At 45.3% G+C, this 19,231-nt stretch overlaps 1 protein-coding gene across 22 annotated transcripts in view; it reads left to right on the top strand.

Annotated features, from left to right (window-relative positions):
• The window catches only part of nrxn1a (neurexin 1a), a 62,670-nt gene extending 43,911 nt beyond the window's left edge, over positions 1 to 18,759 (top strand). For 14 of the 22 annotated variants that reach the window (XM_030097895.1, XM_030097886.1, XM_030097884.1 and 11 more), the window contains 9 exons: positions 54 to 244; positions 1,102 to 1,275; positions 2,362 to 2,481; positions 3,244 to 3,425; positions 4,380 to 4,551; positions 5,552 to 5,641; positions 6,739 to 7,046; positions 14,917 to 14,995; positions 15,909 to 18,759. In XM_030097895.1, the coding sequence (XP_029953755.1) occupies positions 54 to 244; positions 1,102 to 1,275; positions 2,362 to 2,481; positions 3,244 to 3,425; positions 4,380 to 4,551; positions 5,552 to 5,641; positions 6,739 to 7,046; positions 14,917 to 14,995; positions 15,909 to 16,210 (1,618 nt within the window). In that variant the 3' untranslated portion in view covers positions 16,211 to 18,759. The remainder of the gene's footprint in view (positions 1 to 53; positions 245 to 1,101; positions 1,276 to 2,361; positions 2,482 to 3,243; positions 3,426 to 4,379; positions 4,552 to 5,551; positions 5,642 to 6,738; positions 7,047 to 14,916; positions 14,996 to 15,908) is intronic. The other 8 variants (XM_030097894.1, XM_030097896.1, XM_030097893.1 and 5 more) reach the window with 1 other exon arrangement.
• Positions 18,760 to 19,231: the final 472 nt, after the last annotated feature.

Raw genomic sequence — 19,231 nt, 5'->3', positions numbered from 1 at the left:
TCCTCGCTCGTTTAACTCTCTGCTTTTCTCGTCGTCCCCCCCCCCCCCTCCAGTTACCTCCATTACATCTCCGACCTGGGCAACGGAGCGCACCTCATCAAGGGCAACTCCAACAGCCCCCTGAATGACAACCACTGGCACAACGTGCACATATCCAGAGACACAAACAATCTCCACACGGTCAAGATCGACACCAAAGTCACCACGCAGACCACCATGGGTGCCAAGAACCTCGACCTGAAGGGTATGCAGAAGCACACGCCAAGAAATGAAAGCCAGTACCTCCGTCAAGTCTTTATTAAAAACAATGAAAATCGACAAGCTCCTTCAAAGCCCACTAATTAGCAGCTCATATCAGCTTTTTTTTTAATCATTCAAAAAAAAATGAATCGATCATGTAGCAGACCGTTGCCCGGAAGATGAGTCTGGAGGTGATTTGTGTTGCATTTAGATGACAAACCAAACCATTTCTCACAATTTGGAGTCGTTGCGCTGAGCAACATTAACCTTTTTTCCAGTAGTAGCTGCATATTGCAGCAACCACATGAGGGTAGTAAGTCTGTCATAGTCTGGCCCTTGTTAAAAAAAGCAATTACAGATATTTCCTGGAAAATTAACGGGCAGCGGCATGCATAATCAATCAGCTCAAATTTATGAAGCGAAAGGTGCAGCTGAATATTCACTGGTACCCTGTTTTTTTTAAAGCAGTCTTCACTTTGGGTTCAGGCTGCCGTCCAGATGAACCAAACCAAGCAAAAGTGCCTCATATATCTTATGATTAAAATAAATAATAGAATAAATAAATTACTCCAGAAGCGGAAAGGTGTTGAATCTCATGGAGCACTCATGGGAGGTGAGAAACATTCTCCTGTCGGCCAGAAAAAGGGATTTAAATGCTGATAAACTTAAAAATTCCAACTTCAGTTAATGTCATACAGTTATATTTGAATATTCATATGAGTAACTGTATTTCCAAATGAAGTTTACTCTGTGATGGAACAGACTTTTCAAATTATTAAACATAGTTTGCTCGCTCTGTAAACCTGCAATATAATTTAATGTCTAGTATTTTATTATCACGCGATATCTTCTCCTCGACAGGTGATCTGTACATCGGGGGCGTTTCCAAAGAGATGTACCGAGACCTGCCTAAGCTGGTCCACTCACGCGAGGGATTTCAGGGTTGCCTGGCAACAGTTGATCTAAATGGCCGCCTCCCGGACCTTTTAGCCGATGCCTTGGCAACCATGGGACAAGTGGAGAGAGGCTGTGAAGGTGAGCCGCAAATATAGCGGCGGGTCTGTCCGCTCTCCGTGTCCCGACTGGCTTTTTTTTCCGTTCAGTTTTCATTGAACTCATGCTCTCTGTTATTAGGTTAACCCACTAACCAAGCTCTCTCTCTCCAACCATCTCCTTCTGCACTTTGTGTTTTCTCCACTCTCTCAGCAGTTCACAGGCATTGACTAACCATCTAACTTAACTTGCTTGTTTGCTTTTTTGTTTGGCTGACAAAAGTTACATTGATGAAAGCTGACTTGCAAGGTATATGGCTCTGCGTGGGCATGTGAGACACGTGCGTGAGCGTGGCAGACAAGTGCGTGTGTGTGTGCGCGTGTGTGTGTGTGTGTGTGTGTGTGTGTGTACGGGGTGAATGTATGTGTGCGTGTTTTTGAAACTACCCAGTGGTGTCCAGTGTTGTGCGGATCGCATTGATCCGGAGTCAAAGGTCAGAGGTGACCTGTCCTCTCCTAGCCACCGTAGTGATTTCATGGCGGTAGCGACATTACCACTGCTTGACTTGAGTTGGCCACGGCTCCACCCAGCAGCATGCCTCTCCAACCCCGACTCCCAGCCTCAGCTCCGATACTCCACGTGTGAATCATTTCACACCCTTTCCTCCATGCCTCATGCTGGAAGTGCAGTGAAGGAGAACTAAGTTTAGAGCTTTGACATTCTCCTTGTGCGTGGCTGAAGCACGAGGCAGGGAGAGACTGTCGAAAGAGAGTATTGAGACGAAGACCTTTGAACATAACTCCATGCTCTTATGTTTAACTGCTCCTCCTGTCCTCTCCCCGCTCATCTGGCCTCACCACCTGCATGCTCTCCACTTCTGGCTTTTTTCACCTGTTATCAGTCACTTCTGCTCATGTGGAAAATAAGAATCCTCTGTCACTGTGAGCCAATCCAAAACATCCGAGTGTCAGTAATACGACAAATCGAAAAGGAAATAGGAGCTATAAATAAACAGATGCTGTAATGTCGAGAACACGCCGGGTTCCAGACAAAGCAACAGAAAAAGTGTCTCTTTCTGTCCATTGCTAATGTCTGCACCCCTCCACCCCACCGTCTCTCTCACTGCAGGTCCCAGCACCACCTGTCAGGAAGACTCCTGCTCCAATCAGGGCGTCTGCCTGCAGCAGTGGGAGGGCTTCACCTGCGACTGCAGCATGACTTCCTATGCTGGGCCGCTGTGCAACGACGGTGAGTCTCGGCTGTTATTCCCTCCCCCTCAGTGCATACATCTCAGAATGCAGGGTATCTGCCATCCTATACTGACTAGCACATGGTTTTTGTGTGCTTTTGTAGATACTACAGCTTCCCCATCTGTTTACTTCTCTAATTGAACATATCTTGATGATTTACTCTCTGAAACCTTAATCCCTGAGTAAATCCCTCTTATCCCAAGAAAGCACAGTCAAATCTTACTCCTGCTGAACAACTGCAGGTACCATGTTGCTGCATTTAAAATGTACGATTTCCAACACCAGACTGTTGCCTTCCTGCGTTGCATTTATCCAAGCAGCCACGGGAGGGCAGTGTTAACTCTCGGTTGGAATATGGCACAGAAATCCTCCCTCACCTCTCTCTTTCTCGTCTCCGTGTATCATGAAATAAAAGCTCACGCTGCTTTCTCGCTTGAAATGCCATATTTTCTCCGCTGCTTTACAAGTAGCATATCTAATGGGTTTGTAGTAGCCCTATGAGTCAAACTATTGTATGATGTATTTCTGTGAGTCATTCATTACAGTCATCCTCTCATAGTTGTAAGAGTAGTCAGCTGTGATATTTTAAAGGTTGTGTTATTATTTTGCAATATGCCGCCCCCCCCCCCCCCCCCCCCCCCCCCCCCGTGAACAAATGTCCACAAAGACAATCGGGTAGAAATACAGTTTGCAACAGGGATCTCCTGATGTTAGATGCCAGACTTTGCCTGTAGTGACTGTTCAAATCTGTGTGGACCAGCTGGGACCACCTATATCTTTGGCCGTGACGGAGGCTTGGTGGTTTACACGTGGCCGCCAAACGAGCGCCCGAGCACCAGGGCCGACCGGCTCGCCCTCGGGTTCAGCACCCAACAGAAACACGCCATTCTGCTGCGGGTGGACAGCGCAAATGGCTTGGGAGACTACCTGCAGCTGCAAATTGTAAGCACATGCAACGGGAGCCAATTTACAAAAAATGAATGTACTGTATTGTTTTCACAGGTTATGATGATGGTGATTTACTGTATTACTGAGTTTATTTCAAGGTGAAAATATGAAACGGAATTGAAATTTCAGATGCACAATTAGTCCTTTACTTACAATTAGAGGCCATAATTCTCGTAAATTCTGATGTGTGTGGCAGCCTTGTGATGAAGCAGGCACAGTTTCCTCTTCCCAGGTTCAGATCATTAGTTGTCAAGTTATGATATAATTAAAATCAGTGGTAGGTCAGCTTCCTCCGGTGGCATATGGAGGAAAATTCATGAATATTTTAAAAGTGAAAATATCTCTCTAGAATAAAACAGGAAATTCATATTCAAATGGGTATTTTCTCTAATTTATTTGATGAGTAGAAACAGGTCCGTTTAGTTTCAGTGCCTGTTAAATTGTTGCTGCTTTTCCCAGTGAGGCCTTGGCCAACAGAACATGCTCGTAGTGGTTGTACTTGGAGAGCTTTATGTCTGCTCAGGTGGTGCATCCTCTGAAATGCTTTTGAGCCCCCGGATAAAATATGAGCTATATTTTATAAATCTAACAACTTCAACAAAAGCTTGAGAAGTCACTCGTTAAAAGCAGTTTCAAAACTTTTATTGTTTCAAACGAAGCAACTGTGCTGTGTTTCTATAGCTTCTGTGTTCTCTAGACATCTTGTCCCTGAAATAACGCTGACAGACACGATGCAAACTGATCGTATTGAAATGTCTTCGGGTTGCATCAGGTAGCGCCGTCGTGTTTGTCGTGATTTCACTGCGCTTTTCACATGCAGGAGTTGGAGAAGAGAAACTTTTGCGTAGGAGCAGTGAATCTAAAGGGCGTCAGCAGACTCTGTCCTTGCCTCTTAAGACAGTCACATTTCCAATTAAATGAGTTCTTATCTCTCGCCCCCCTTCTCAGGACAAAGGCAACATTAGGGTAGTGTTTAACGTTGGCACTGATGATATCAACATCGAGGAGAGCTCCAAGTTTGTCAACGACGGGAAGTACCACATAATTCGGTTCACCCGCAGTGGTGGCAATGCAACCCTCCAACTGGACGACCTGCCGGTCATAGAGCGCTACCCCTCAGGTAGGCCCTGCGCCGCCCATGCCAGCCCCTCCCTCTGACCCACCACAGCACCTCCTCCTCCCCGGGGCGGCGCTGCTTATTGCCTCAGTCCAAATTAACCCACCTTTCTGATTGATGAACCACATGTTCCTTTCGATGTTTCTATTCAGACAGCGTTTGAGAAATTTAATTGCAATTTCTTTTTTCCTTTTTTATTTCTTTTTTTTTTTCTTTTTGTTTTATGTTATTGTGTTTGAAATGAAATATGTGTGAACTGACATGAAACGTGACTTTTTAAACCATAAAATGGGGTAGTTATTACAATAGTTTGTATACTAGCCAGGTATGTCATGTTAGCCCATGTTAAATAGTGTTAAAGGTAATTTCTGAAAACAGTTAACTCAGGTGCCAGTTGTTTTTCCTCACCATAAAAGAAAATAATAACAGTTGGTGCATTTTTGGACAAATAATAATTTAAAATCATGTCATATTTTGAGATAAATGTTTTAACTAGAGAGAAAAAATAAGATAAAGAAAAAGTGTCTTTTGTTGACTAGTCTTTGTTTTTATATTTGTTGTTTTTTTATATTCAAAGTGGTAATCTTAGCTAGTCGTCTTTAACACAATGAGGTCCAGATTTAGTTGGAGTTTAGTTAAAATGCTAAATGTTAGTTGTTGTGAGGTGTGTGTGAGGGTTCTTCCTGTATGTAACTCTAAACTCAGTCAGTCAGAGTCAGTATGTGGCAGCTGTAACATTATTTCCCTGTGCTCTTGCAGATGTTAACCCCTGAAATGTCTCTTTAAATTAAACCCAATGAACAGAGAGTAAGAGTCCGCTCACTGGAAATGTTCAAAAATTCAGCTCCTCTTCTTCCAGCACGCCAAGCTTACCTTAACACAGTGACATGCTAACAATGAGCAGACCATTACTTTCTTTTCATTGCTGTTCTTTTTGTATCCAGCTCCTGTACCACGTTTGGATGTGCGTAATTACTACTGTGTTTTCATCTCTAAATTAAAGGCAACATTGATAACGAGCGCCTGGCCATCGCCAGACAGCGAATCCCCTATCGGCTCGGTCGAGTAGTTGACGATTGGCTACTCGACAAAGGTAAAAACCCTGATTAAAATTCCTTAAAACTTTGAGCTTTAAAAAATACAACTTGAAGGCAGTTGACTATATTGTGCACCATCAACTAACATCTAAAAATCTAAATCCATAACTAAGTATTTAAAAGTTGGTCAGCTGTAGTGTGTAATACTGTGTAAACTGTAGTGCCTGTGAACGTATCTTGTTAGTGTGTATCTGATAATATCAGGTTAAAGGGACGATGGAGAGAATTAAATGTGAATAAATCAGAAAATAGTACTGATAAAAGATGCTTTCTTAAGACTGGTAAATAATGTTGGTTTTTTTTTATCATCAAATTGTAAACAATAAAGCATTTACTAAAGAATATATGTTGAAAGCAATTTTGTAATCAAATTAAAGTAAATGCAAAGTATTGTGACTTGTAAGAATTATGTAAATTTGAAATGATTAATAGAGCAATGCTTTTTTTTTTTTGGAAAAAAAAAGTATGTAAAAGTTTTCCTCCTAAACTTCAGCAGAGCTCCTTAAATTAGCCTCTAGTCCCTTTAACAGTGAGCAGTGCTAGAGCTTACAACCTGTGCATGCTTCATAGGGCTGTGACAACAGTTCTCTAGATCTCCGTCTCTCTGTCTGCCTGTCTGTCGCTCCTTCAGATGTAATGTTGTGCTGCACAGCTCATCATCGCCATACCAACCATCTGTCAGCCCCGTCTTCTCAGGGCCCTCTCTGACTCCTCTCATCTGCCGACTCTTCCTCCTCATGCTGTTCTTTGCCTCTTCATCCTCCTCCTCAACTTCTCGGTTTCCCTCCCTCCCTCCCTCCCTCCTCCCTCCCTCTTTCTGTTGTCTGCTCTCGCTCTTATCTCTCTCAGTCTCGGCCTTCTCCACGGTTCTCCACGGCTTCGATTTGCTCTGCCATGCTTAATCTATCCCATCCTCTCACCATGGCTCGGGGGTGGTGGATTGTGTAACACTCAAACACTCTTTGTGTGCGTGTGTGTGTGTGTGTGCGTGTGTGCGTGCGAATTGTGCGACTGCTGGTAAACGTGTGTGCGCGACTGTGTTGGCGTGCGTCCGTACACCTCTACCTCCCGTGTGTCTGGCGTGTCCGTGCAGGCCGCCAGCTGACCATCTTCAACAGCCAGACGACGGTGCGGGTCGGCGGCGGCGAGCCGGGCGCCGCCATGTTCCAGGGGCAGCTGGCCGGCCTCTACTACAACGGCCTGCGCATCCTCAACATGGCCGCCGAGGGGCACCCGCACATCCGGGTGGAGGGCAGCGCGCGGCTGGTCGGCGACATGCCGTCCTCCTCCATCACCCCGCAGTCCAGCGCCGCGGGCGGCGGCAACCACTCCGGCGCCGCCACCTCCATCAGCGACATCACCACCACCACCGCCACCAACAGGAAGCAGGGCGCCACGCAGGTCAGAGCGCCGTCCCAGCCCGTCGAAGCCGCGCCGCCTGTGGCCACAGAAACACCTGCCGGTCCTCCTCTCCTCTGGCGTGACAATAGATCATTAAAAAGTGGTAATTTGCTGTGATAAATGTCTGTTCGGAGTCGGTAAGAGGATTAACAAGCACACAGCCGCGCTAATCAAGGACTGGAGGAAACCTAGATGTGCTCACAAGAGGGCTGTTGTTTAAGGCTCCACTCATGTCGTGTTACGATTCCTTTAACGCGCTCCGTCACAAAACACGCCGCATGAGACATTAAGAATAAAACCGAAAAACGAGCAGAGACTAGAAGACGGATGATGAGGCCCGCTAAAGGCCAGGGGACAGCCGGGAAGTTTTTGAAGGTTCTTTTTTTTAGTCGTTTTTGGCCGAGAGGAGCGAAAATCCAGCATGATGTGCACCGAAAGATTCCTCGCTGAACCTCAAACGGCGAATTACACGGCCAGCCTCTCTGGCCCGTGGGCCGCCAGGACGCTCCAACATCAAAGTATTCAGCCCGAATTCGAAGGTAGTGGGAGTCGGTGCAAGTCAGGTAGTTTGTGCTCTATGAACAGCGAAGGAAAGCGATGAGACCAGAAACTGAATTTACAACTGTTGTACATACCCTAACTCATGTCATTTCAACTGAAAAGAGATTAAATGATGTCTCATCTAACACACCAAAGCACAAAAAAGAATATCAAGCAGAACAAAAACTCAACCTCAACCTTTAAGTATTGCATAAGCTGTTGTACTTGTGTAACATTAGGCCTCATGCAGCAAATTGTTCTGAATTTTTCCCCAAAAATCTTTGAGGAGTGAACTCCAGATGCAACAAACATTTCCAAGCGAGCAGATCTCATCTTATCTTGGTGCGTGAAACTAAAAATCCCTACTTGAAAGGCTGATGCCACCAAAAAAAGGCTGACAGAAGAAACACTTCAGAAGCTGTGAAGTCGAGTTACTGTTGACAAGGCATTTTTGATTTGGAGGGGGGGAAAAAAAAAAATCTGCAAAAGATAGCTCAGAAACTGCAGCATTCGAGTGTGGTGATCTCAAAAAATCTTCAGTATGTCGGCTGAAACGAGCTAAACAACAAGTTTCCATTGTAATTATGCATCGCAATGGTGGATCAATCGGTTAAATTGTTAATTCTATTATACTTGTTGTGAAAGTCTTGCTCCACAATAAGAGAAAACATGTTTGCATGTCACATCTGGCACAAGGCTCATTGTCTCCCACGTACGTCAGATCAACCAAAATGACCTAATGGATCGAAATCTCATTTTCTCATTTAATTTTTCTGCTCCATGCACATAAATGGATTAGATGGCAGATTCTCTACTAAGTGGTCCCTCCCTGTGAAATTACTGGAGGAGAAATGTTTGTGCTAATGGAGGATGTAATAGCTTTTCCATAATATGTGTTTAGTAAACGGATGCAAATGGGACAAAGAGAAGCGCGTAGTTGTTACCGAGACGTGTTTGTGGAGGCTGAGGATGCTTTACCAGCAGGTACACCACAGACTCTGATACTCCATTGTTCAGATCACTACTGAGATGTTGTCAGGCTCTTTGTGGGCGTTTGTGTGTGCTGCAGTTCTTCTTCTGTGTTATAAAACTGCCGCACTGAAAAAAGATCTTTCTTTTTTCTTTTTTTTTTTCTTTTTTTTTTCTCCAAGTGATACAAGTTGCCATGGAGATAGGGTGCCCCACTACCCGTTGCTTGCTTTCTCTCTCCCATCCAGACTCCCACAGAGACTCGCTCCTCTGTGTATAAACCGCCAGCTGTTTCAGACATAAATAATAGAACGCAGAGGGCTGTGAGCTAAGCCTCAGGCATCAATAATGGATACGGGAGCCGGATGGATAGCGCTCCGGAGTGACAGCACTGTCACCGGGTTCTGTTTTCACACGCCGCTTCTCAATCTCTGCCTGTTTATGCGAATGTGATTCGGACGAACCGCTCCCGCTCCTGTGATGCACTGATGGCTGGGCTGAATCCGAGTGCACCGGAGTCCCTATCACTGTATGAGAACTAGGTCAGAGCAGACGATCAGCAGCATACTGCAGTGTTTGCTCCAGTCTGCCAGTCGAATCGCTCCCGTCGGCCCCCAAACTCCTCTTCATGTGTATATTTATATTTGTCTCGTTTAACACTTTATGGAGAAAATTACACATTTCGTCCTGTTCCAAGTGGAAACAGTGTCTAGATGCATAATCGCTGAGCTCAGTACAAAGATGTAGCATGTTGCTTTAATGTTTTTAATAATTTACTTTAATACCAAATTCAATTTGATTGAAATATTGCGTTCTTTTTTAGGGACTTTCTAAAATTTTGAGAAAATATCCATAATTTCATATCATTAACATATGATAGAAATGCTAAGTTACAGATTTTTCCCTCTCTTTTTTATATCCTGAGTCTCTGCTTGAGGGGAGGAAAATTCTCCTTTTTCCTCGTATCCTTGTAAAAAATGCCTACATAGAGTTTTTGGATATATTTTTTGCAAGTGTTTGACAATCCGCAGACTGCAGCTCTTCACACTGCTTCATGTGCGCAGTGCGTATCATTCAATCTGTTCCAAAAGGCAAAACACAATGGCCTTTATATTAATGTGAGGTGTGTGAAGTGTCCTTTTTCATCATTCTCACTAGTTCTAGGCATCCTGCTCAAACTTTACCCTTTAATGTCCAGCTTCACTTTAATTGTCTCAGAAGAAAAAAATGCCTGAAATAGTTAGAAAAAATAAGCTAATCAAAGTTTACACAAAGCAAAATGACATATTCGGAAAAAAAAAACACAATTAAAATGATTGAAGGGGGACTAAAATATACATAGAAGTTTTGAATAATTGTGGGATTAAAATACATTTGAAATGACAGCGTGTCGATCTTCAAGCCACCGCTGTGATAGAATGAAGGTCAATTGTTGCAAAATAACACATCTTATAGGCATCACAGAGACGACGGCGCTCGAGACGGAAATAACAAGAAGGCAGCCGCTGGGGAAGGCAACCAGCAACTCAAGCAACAAAATAAGTCCAGGATTAAAGTCGATCAAAAATTCAATTTGTGCCATTGATAAAAGAGAAAGAGGAGATGAAAAGGAAGATAACAAAATGTGCAAAGAGCCTGTAGAAGTGTTAATACAAATAGAGGATCTTGCAGAAGATTTTAGAGTTTCTCTTATTTGTTCGTTTGCCGACGGCAGCTGAGATAAAGCTGTTTTTGCAGTGCTTCATCTTTCTGGCTGCAAATACGAAACTATAAGTGCCACAGATTATGCACTGCGATGAGCAGTGTGCCTTTTCACATGACCGTAAAAATCTGTTAACCGGCAATGATCAGAAATGATGTGTTGAAATGGACTTCAGGAATGTGATGGTTGGGAAAAAAAAAAACCTCTATTTGTTTCAGTCCATTGTCAGATTTCCTTCGGAGCACGCGCAAAAGCAATCACAAGTACTATGAACGATGCATGTTGATGCAGAATGGCGTATTCAATCCATCTGGCCTTGTCTTGTTGAACATGGTGATTCCTTTGGCCTTCACGTTAACTGTGCTGAAGGTCTTCATTTCATTTAACACTCCATCCATCCTCAGTGAAATAAGGCTCCAGCTCTCTCCACTGCACTCGGTCCATGTTGCAGCTCTGCTCCATGACAGGTTCATCTGTTCCAACTCTGTCTTGTGCCAGGTGGGTTTGGGAATCCCAGGTTTTCTTTTGCCTGATGGAGTTCATCTTGAAGCGATTCTGCGTTCTCGCCATCTCAAACCCATGTGTGTGATTTTCTTGTTGAGGTTCCAGTTCTGAGTTTTCTTCTAAATTTATTGGTCAGAGACGTTGTTTGGCCAAACGATCTTTCATATGCATTCGAGACATCCATTGTGAAAAATTTCCAGTTTTGTTGTTTGTTTTGTCACAGAGAGCCTGGATTAGTGTTATGATGTTTACATGTTTACGCCTTGAAAATTTCTCAAATCGACTATGCAATATTAATATGAATCTAAAACAGGTAGATGTTCATTTATGTTGGCTTTAAAAAAGTCGCAAAAGTAAAAGAAAGAAAAAAAACATAAAACTTGAGGAAAACAACTGTTGAACGAGCCCATCGGGTGAAGGTGTTAAATTTTCAAGTCTTTCCATGAGTGCCCTATAAAGGGTGAAGAAGAATCTACAGCTCCTCCATTGAGGCTGACTAGTGTTGCCTGGCAACCAACCTGGTCTTAACCAGCGCACACACAAAATGGGAAGACGAACACAGATTGTGCACACACACACACACACACACACACACACACACAGACACACAAACACTCAGGTGGATGGAGAACAATAGGCTGGAATTGCAGCACATTGCGTCAGAGGAGGGGCAGTAGCGGGCGTCTCACAAAAGTGCCACGGGTCCGAGCGAGTCATTGATTTTCCCGCACATGCCTCACGATCGGGCGTGTCTTGAATTTTGATCCGTCTAAGTTCTCCCTTGGGTTCACCCCTACTATCAGCGCCTCATGCAGTGAGAATGTGTTATATGCTTCCTCCCCAAGTCCACAGTGTGTTGATTTTTTTTTTTGTGTGTGTGCCTGTTGAAAAGTGGAAGGAATTAATAATGCATGACGGCTGAGCACCAGAGAGAAGCAGAGAGGGAGACTGTGTGAGAATCTATGAGTGTTTATGCTAGAGGCTGCTCTGAGTCACAGAATCGGAGTTTGGGTTTGATGTTCGATGTCTGTCTGTGGACGTGTTCCCGTCGCCCGTTTCAGCTCATGCGTGTGTGTGTGTGTGTGAGTGTACCTGTGTCTGATGGGAGGGCTGATGGGAGAAACCTGGGGCTCAGCGCTGTGCTGGATTGGCTGTCGGGGAATCAGCTGACCCAGACACTTCCATACGCTCTCTGAAGGTCTGCCTGTCAGTCGCTCCCCTCCTATCTCCTCAGCTATTTTTTTTTTCTTGCTGCTGTCTTTGCTGTCTTCACATCTTTCAAATCTTGGTCTCCGTCTTTCTTTTTTTCCCCCCCTCACATGCCATCCTTGTCTCCTGGAGATACTTTTTCCCAGTCCCCTCGCTCACTTTCTGTTTTTCGCTCCCTCTTGCTCTCCTTTGCTGTCTCTCCCTACATATCTTTCCATATTTACTCGTCACTCCCCCACCTCCTCCTCTCCAGCCTCCCTCCCTCCCTCCCTCCTTCCCTCCCTCCCTCCTCTGTCTGTGGTTGAGCTCCAGTGATAGGCTGTTAATGCAGGCGGTGTATGAGTCTATCTCACCATCTGCAGTAGTGAAGCTAGCTCCTCTCCTCTCTCGTCAGGATCTCTTCATCAGCTTGCCAACTTCTGCCTGATTCTGTGCGCGCTTGTGTTTTTTTTTTTGCTTAAACAGAAAGAGACCGATGGAGCATGTTTGGCTGTTGTAGAGCGTCTGCGTGTGTGTATGTGTGCGTGTGATTTCCAGCTGTGGAAGTAGTAGGCAAGCTGTTGAATCTTCTCCGAGAGTGTGTGAGGACAGAGTGCAGCGACCATGTGTGAACTAGGCAGTCAGGGAGGCATGGACGGTCGTTGGCACTGTTCGGCTGCTCAGGTAGAAATTTTGCTCTCTAAGCATGCAGATGTCCGTCTCCTCTCCTCTCGCCCTCCGAATTCCTGTCTCTTTCCTCCTGTGTCTGTTTAGTTTCGTGCTGTAATTCTATGTGTCCGTCATTATGTCAGCATGCTGTCATGATAGACTCGGAATAGATGGGGGCAAGGAGGGAGGGGCAGCAGAGGGGTGAGACGGAGGGGCGGAGGGTCCTCGTCCATTTTTTTAAGCTTATCTGCAAACTTCAGCGCGTGATTGATGCCATTTAAGTTGTGTGGCGTGCCCCGTAGTATTCCTTGTGTTAACTGCATCCCATGCGATCAGTGGATCAATACTACTATTGACAGCTTCCCATTGAAATGGGACGGTCCACTGGAGGGGGTGATATCTCAGATCATAAGGCAGACCTTGTGAAATGAAGTGGTCTGCTTATTGTTTTCACAATCTACTGGCTTCAGAGCAGCTGTGTGTGTGTGTGTGTGTGTGTGTGTGTGCGTGTGTGTGTTTGGCGCATAGGTGTCTTTAGATTAATAATCAAGCGCTTTGGCTTGTCATTGATCGGTGACAGATGTCAGGAGTGATGAGTTTCCTACTGACTGATTGGTTTGTGTGCTGTTTGGATCCTGGCAAAAGCACAGAGCTTTATTGACTGGCTGAATTCCAGAGGCTAAGCTCACCCGAGCAGCGTTTGACAGCCCAGTGGGCAGAACTGATTGGAAAAGCAGTGGAGGAAAGAGACAGAGTCAGGCACCAATAACTTAATGTATGTTTCAGGCCAAAACTAAAGCACAGTAGGCTTGTCAGGATCAACGGCGGCACATGCAGGGCCAGGGCAGGCTTTTTTAGATGAATAAACTCATGCTTGGCTTTTCCACTGCTGATCCAGTCTCTTGCAAAAAAAAAACACAGAGGCAAGAAAACAGAGAAAGCAATGCTTAATGGATTTCTCTTTGAAACACTGCTTGTAATTTTCATCATCGACCACTCAGCACTTTGACTGGGTTCAGATTTTCCTCCGGTTCAGTTGTAATCTGCCTCTAGAGCGCGTCTCTTTTGTAGCGCCGCCGCTTTCCCTTTCTGCCTTTATTCTGTGGGTTACTAACATCCACTGCAATGCATCACAATCCAATTTTAATTTAGTGCTGGCACTGAGCGCCCAGTGTGGTTAAAACACACACGCACACACACACACACACAATCACACACGCGCCGGCACATGCACGCACACGTTCATATCTCTCCTGCCGAAGCGTCAAGGCAGGCGATGTTTAACAGTAGTTCATGAATATGCGGAGCACATTAGCACGGTGTTAAGTAAAGACCGCAACACTTTGAAGTCCTCCTCCTCCTCCTCCTTCTCCTATCTGTTTCTCTATTCTCTTTCCTCCCCAATTGCCTTCACCTAAAAATTCCTTTTATCCATCTATTTATCTTTCACACACCCCCCCCCCCCCCCCCCCCCCCCCCCTTTTCCTCTCCTCACACTCTGGCTGGAACGGCAAATCAATGCACAGGTCCCTACTGAGGGTGCACACTCCCTTTTTTTTATTCCCCATCATTTTTAACAGCCTGAACTTAGAGTTGCCATGGCAACAGGAGGAGAAGGGATGTAGAGGAAAAAGGGCGCCTTTTCCATTGAGAGAGGAGTGAGGCACGGAGGAAGAGCGGTCGCTGAGATGCTCGTTAGATAATGTGGGTTAGAGATCGACTACAAGTGGGGTATTGACTTGATGCTTATTGAAAGGTGTTGAGTAAATTGGATTTAAATCACCCATCCAGCGCTGAGCTGGAACGTGCAGTCCAAAACGCCTCTGGCATCATGCGACGCCTTCCCCTTCTCGTGTTAACTCCTGCCAATATCAGATGAAGAGGACGGAACGCGGGGAGGCAGCGAGATTGGAGGGCCAGCTGAGAAAAAAAAAAAAAAAAAAAAACAGGAGGGGGAGGGTTAAGAGGGTAGGAGATGATAACTGACTGTCCCCTTGTGGTTTATAACAGGATTCAGTGTTGCTTTCCTCCCTCCTCCTTTCTTATTCTTTCTTTGGCGTTCAGGATTTGGCCGCCTGCCATCGCTGGGAGCCATAGCAGGCAAAAGTGTGTGTGGCAAACTGGAAAACGGGTGGGCGATGGGTTGCTGTTGTGCTCTCACACATAAACAGAAGGGCCGTGGAGCAAAGGCGTTTTCTCTCTCTCTCTCTCTCTCTCTCTCTCTCTCCGGAGATGTACTGGACAACAGCTTTGTGTCTATATATGTGTATTTATGCTCTCGATGTTGTCACTCCGCAGTCGGCAGACGACCTGTTGGTGGCGTCGGCCGAGTGTCCGAGCGATGACGAAGACATTGACCCCTGTGACCCCAGTTCAGGTGAGAATCAGCCGCTCAGACTGCCTTTCAGAGCATCTCTTTCTGTCGTGTGTCCTCCACGCTCAGTTTTCTCGCTCTCTCTCTCTCTCTCCGGCTTTGTCACTCACTACAATGAATTTTTCATATCCACTTAGGTTTCTGCCTCCAGGCATTACCGAGCGCTCTCTATCCTCCTCCTATCTTCATCTCACTTCTAAGCCTTTGCTCCCTGCTCTCGCCTTCCTTTATCCATTGTTTTCTTATCGCTTTGTGCCCTCTCTTTCGTTTCCCCCTCCTATTCTCCATCGCCAGATCTCCCTACAGCCTAACAAATTCACATGCAAATTTCCTACTAGCAGCCTTTTAATAGGGTGTCAGATATTTTCTCGCCGCAACCCTCCATCATAAATTGTCAGAAGTATGTAATAAAACTTGATATAATGGGCACCTGTGCCCTCCTCTCAGCAATGAGTAATGGAATCTGTTTACACATTATATGATAATATGTAAACAGCTTTGGCGCTAAGCAGCAGCTTTCCCCAGCCAGGATGTAGCGATATGCAAAATACGCATCAAATAATTCATCATGATGATGCATTATTGCTCTAGCTCTCCACCCTGCACCTTCACATGTAATCTAAATTAATAATGTATACATGAGGTGTGGGAATCGCCACGAGTCCCATGACGGGACTTTATCGCAACGTTTCCGTCACAATACGTTGTTATTGTGGTTTGTGCAGCACTGGGGTATGAGGTGTTTCTATTATATTTTTTTGAAGTGCAAATTATTTCCCCGCAGGAAGCATCTTTCCTTCTTCTTCTTTTTTTTTTTCTCTCGCTCCAGGCATTTTTATTGCCAGTTCAATGCGTCTCAAGCAGAGAGACTGAGTTCCAGTAAGTTGTCACGTAACGCCGGTGTCCTCTCCCGCAGCCCGGCCTCCGCTGCCGGAGGTGAAGGTGTTCCCGGGGCCGTCCGAAGTGGTCCGGGAGAGCAGCAGCACGACGGGCATGGTGGTGGGGATCGTGGCGGCCGCCGCCCTCTGCATCCTCATCCTCCTCTACGCAATGTACAAGTACCGCAACCGCGACGAGGGCTCCTACCACGTCGACGAGAGCCGCAACTACATCAGCAACTCAGCCACACAGCCCAACGGCAGCGCCAAGGACAAGCCGCTGGGCATTGCCAAGATCTCCAAGAACAAGAAGAATAAAGACAAGGAGTACTATGTCTGAGGCGGGAGACTTCCGACACGCAGACATATACGCATACACCTTTATATATAATGGTATATGTACATAAATAGATATATTCTGAAGAAAAAAAAAATACACACATACACACTGACATAGACATGCTGATGATAATGTTTACTCTCGAATAATCACACCTGCACACATGCTAGCAAGCACAACATACACACGAACAAGCCCACACATACATGAAGCACAAACATCCATACACTAACACACAGACTGGCCTGAGGGCACAAGCCCTCGCTGTACAGTATTTACCAATGAGCAGAGCCTCCCAGAGAGGCCGGTTTTATGAACATAAACACCATTCCAAATGATTTAGAAAGCACCAGTTCAACTCCCAATAAAGAACCATTTTTGGGGGCAGCCAGATTAAAAAAAAAAAAAAAAAAACAGAACAAAAAAAAAAAAAAAAAGAAACAAAAAAGAAACTGTTACTTCTCTGCCACAACGGGACCTCTCCAGTTGGACTTCAAGAGGTCAAGGAGGACTTTTAAGCCAAGCACATGGCAGACTGCGAGTGTTGAGCAAGAGGCAGAGCACCAGAACAAAGAAGATGTAATAGCACCAAGACAAGCACTAAGTGTCTCTTCCAAGCTTCTTGGCCTTCCTCCCTGTTAGCAGATGGGACTTGATGAAGCACTGAGGATGCTGAGGAGACGAGCACACCGACGGTACCAGTCTATCCCCAAGCAGCAGGACAGGAATTCAGGGTGTAGCCATAGAGACGGTGAATTCTGAGTGGATAGGCTGAGGCGGGGCCGGTGCCCGTTCACGTGACGGATGAGCTGCGGCCGCCGCGCCGCAGAGCCGGTGTTTTACGGCGCCCTGTAAATCACAGACGTGAGAATCAGTGGAAAACTGACCGAAATTTTTCCTGGACAGGATACTTGAGACTTCAGATGCTACCTACAGACACCAGTCACGCGTGACTGCAGTGTCTCACACACACACACACAGACACACAAGCACATACATACATACAAGCACACATGCACACAAATTAAAATATAAACAATCTACTCATGCAGATCTACATCTAACTGCAGTGCAAAAGACCCGCTGTATCTTCATGAATGACACTGAAGATTATACAAGAAGACAATGATGGAAAAGATGAAGATCATTATAACTGTTATGGCGACGATAACGATGACTATGAAGAACATTTGGGCAGTAATAGACACTGGGGAAGGGAGGGGGGATCTTATTGCACGTGAATTATCTTACTCCGTGTGATTTATACCGCGTTGAAACTCCAGAGGTTACATCGTGAAGCACCACCATCATAAACTTACCACCTTGGCTTGAGGTATTCCTGAATACACACTTCAAATGGGTTTTTTCCAGTCCACGAGATTCAGCGATGATTTCAAAGTCCTAAATCAACTCTCGGTTCCCGATCTTCACGGACAAAAAGCGTGACCATCTCGCGTGTGTGATGCATGCCTGAGTCCCCCGAGCCGCGCCGCCGAGCGGCGGCGTGTCCCACTAAATCCAGAAGTGGTAGGTTTCTGTGGAGCGAGGAGGAAGACGAGCAAGGCGTTGCCAGGTTTCAGCGTAACGCCAGTGGAAGCCGTGGATGTGTGCGCACAACGCAGGCCGTGTCCTGTTTTGTAGTCTGTCTTAAAGGCCAACCCACACTATACCTGCTCTAGCCAGCCACCTTTCCTTTTTTTTTTTTTTTTTAAAGCATAAACCAGCCGAGGAAAAGAATCAAAAACAACGAAATAAATGTTTCCATGTGTTGCTAATAGATAGAAAAATCCAGCTCTGGATACCATTGGCTATATAACAATTTAAGTTGCCTAATTTCATTGGCTCTCCCATTTTCTCTCTCTCTCTCTTCACATCCTCATGTATTCATGCTATTTGTTAACTGATTCCTCAATATTCATTAGCAATGCAGCTGAGACAGATGGTTTTCCGATGGGCTACGGTATATTTATCTGTTTATGGACTTTTGCGGTGTCTGAGCCCGCTGCAGCTGAAGAATTGTAGCCCCAACGTGATATCAATACAAACAGTGCCATGACGTGAGCGAGCCCCTCCAGTTCTTCCAAGCGATGTAACTAAGCAGTCGGATGCATGCAGAATGGACCAGAGTGAGGAAGGACATGAAACTGACTGTGTGTGAGATTTTCAAAGTATAATGTCAAGAATTAACATTTTTCCCTTTTACTCGCTCCATCTTTAACTGGCCTTTATGACCTCCGTTCTCTCCCGACTCTTGTTTCCCTTTCTTGTTTGGTACGTCTCTCCGTCGGCCCTCAAACTTCCTCCACGTCCATCGCTTTCCTTTCCCTCCGTCTTTGTTGTGTTGCCATCTGAAACAAAGGAGGCGTCTCAACTCAATGGGATTCTACATCTAGGTGTTCATTAACCATGTTTATTTTCTATATGTACAATTTTTCTACAGTATTTACTTTTATTTTTATTGTTACGGTTCTTTGATGAACATAAAGTGGAAATTTATTATGAAAAATAGTTTTGAAGATTAATGAGTAAATAAAATATTACCCAAGTGAGCCGCCTGGAGTGCATTTGTGTGTTGGTTTTCTGCTCCCGACGTCGGCGGCGCGGTGACAGTTATAACTATCCCCGTCAGCTATGAGAGCAGATCAGGGTCTAATTAGGACTGAAGTCGTCACAACCTGCAGTTAGTAAAGGAAGTGAGGTGGTGAGGGAAAAGTTCAACGTTTTGAGTGACAGACTTTTGCACTGGGGCGGATTTAAATGAGAAGACATTGAGTGTTCTCGTTTCTGCTTTCATCAGATAGCGACTTTTCAATATACCTGCTCCTAGAAGTTGCAGATCTGATGCACTTTCCTTTTTTGTTTTTTGTTTTTTTTTTTTTTTTTCATCTCACCTTTTGTTTCATCAAAACAAGGGCAACGGTGCCTTTTCTTGTAAGTCCCACTCCCTCTAACCGAGACAGCAGACGCGCATAAATACCGCCTTGCACACACCGAGCGGCGCTTTGAAGTATGACTCAGTGC

Source organism: Salarias fasciatus, chromosome 8, assembly GCF_902148845.1.
Source record: "Salarias fasciatus chromosome 8, fSalaFa1.1, whole genome shotgun sequence".
Taxonomy (NCBI): domain Eukaryota; kingdom Metazoa; phylum Chordata; class Actinopteri; order Blenniiformes; family Blenniidae; genus Salarias; species Salarias fasciatus.
This window is presented reverse-complemented; position numbering and strand designations above follow the sequence as displayed.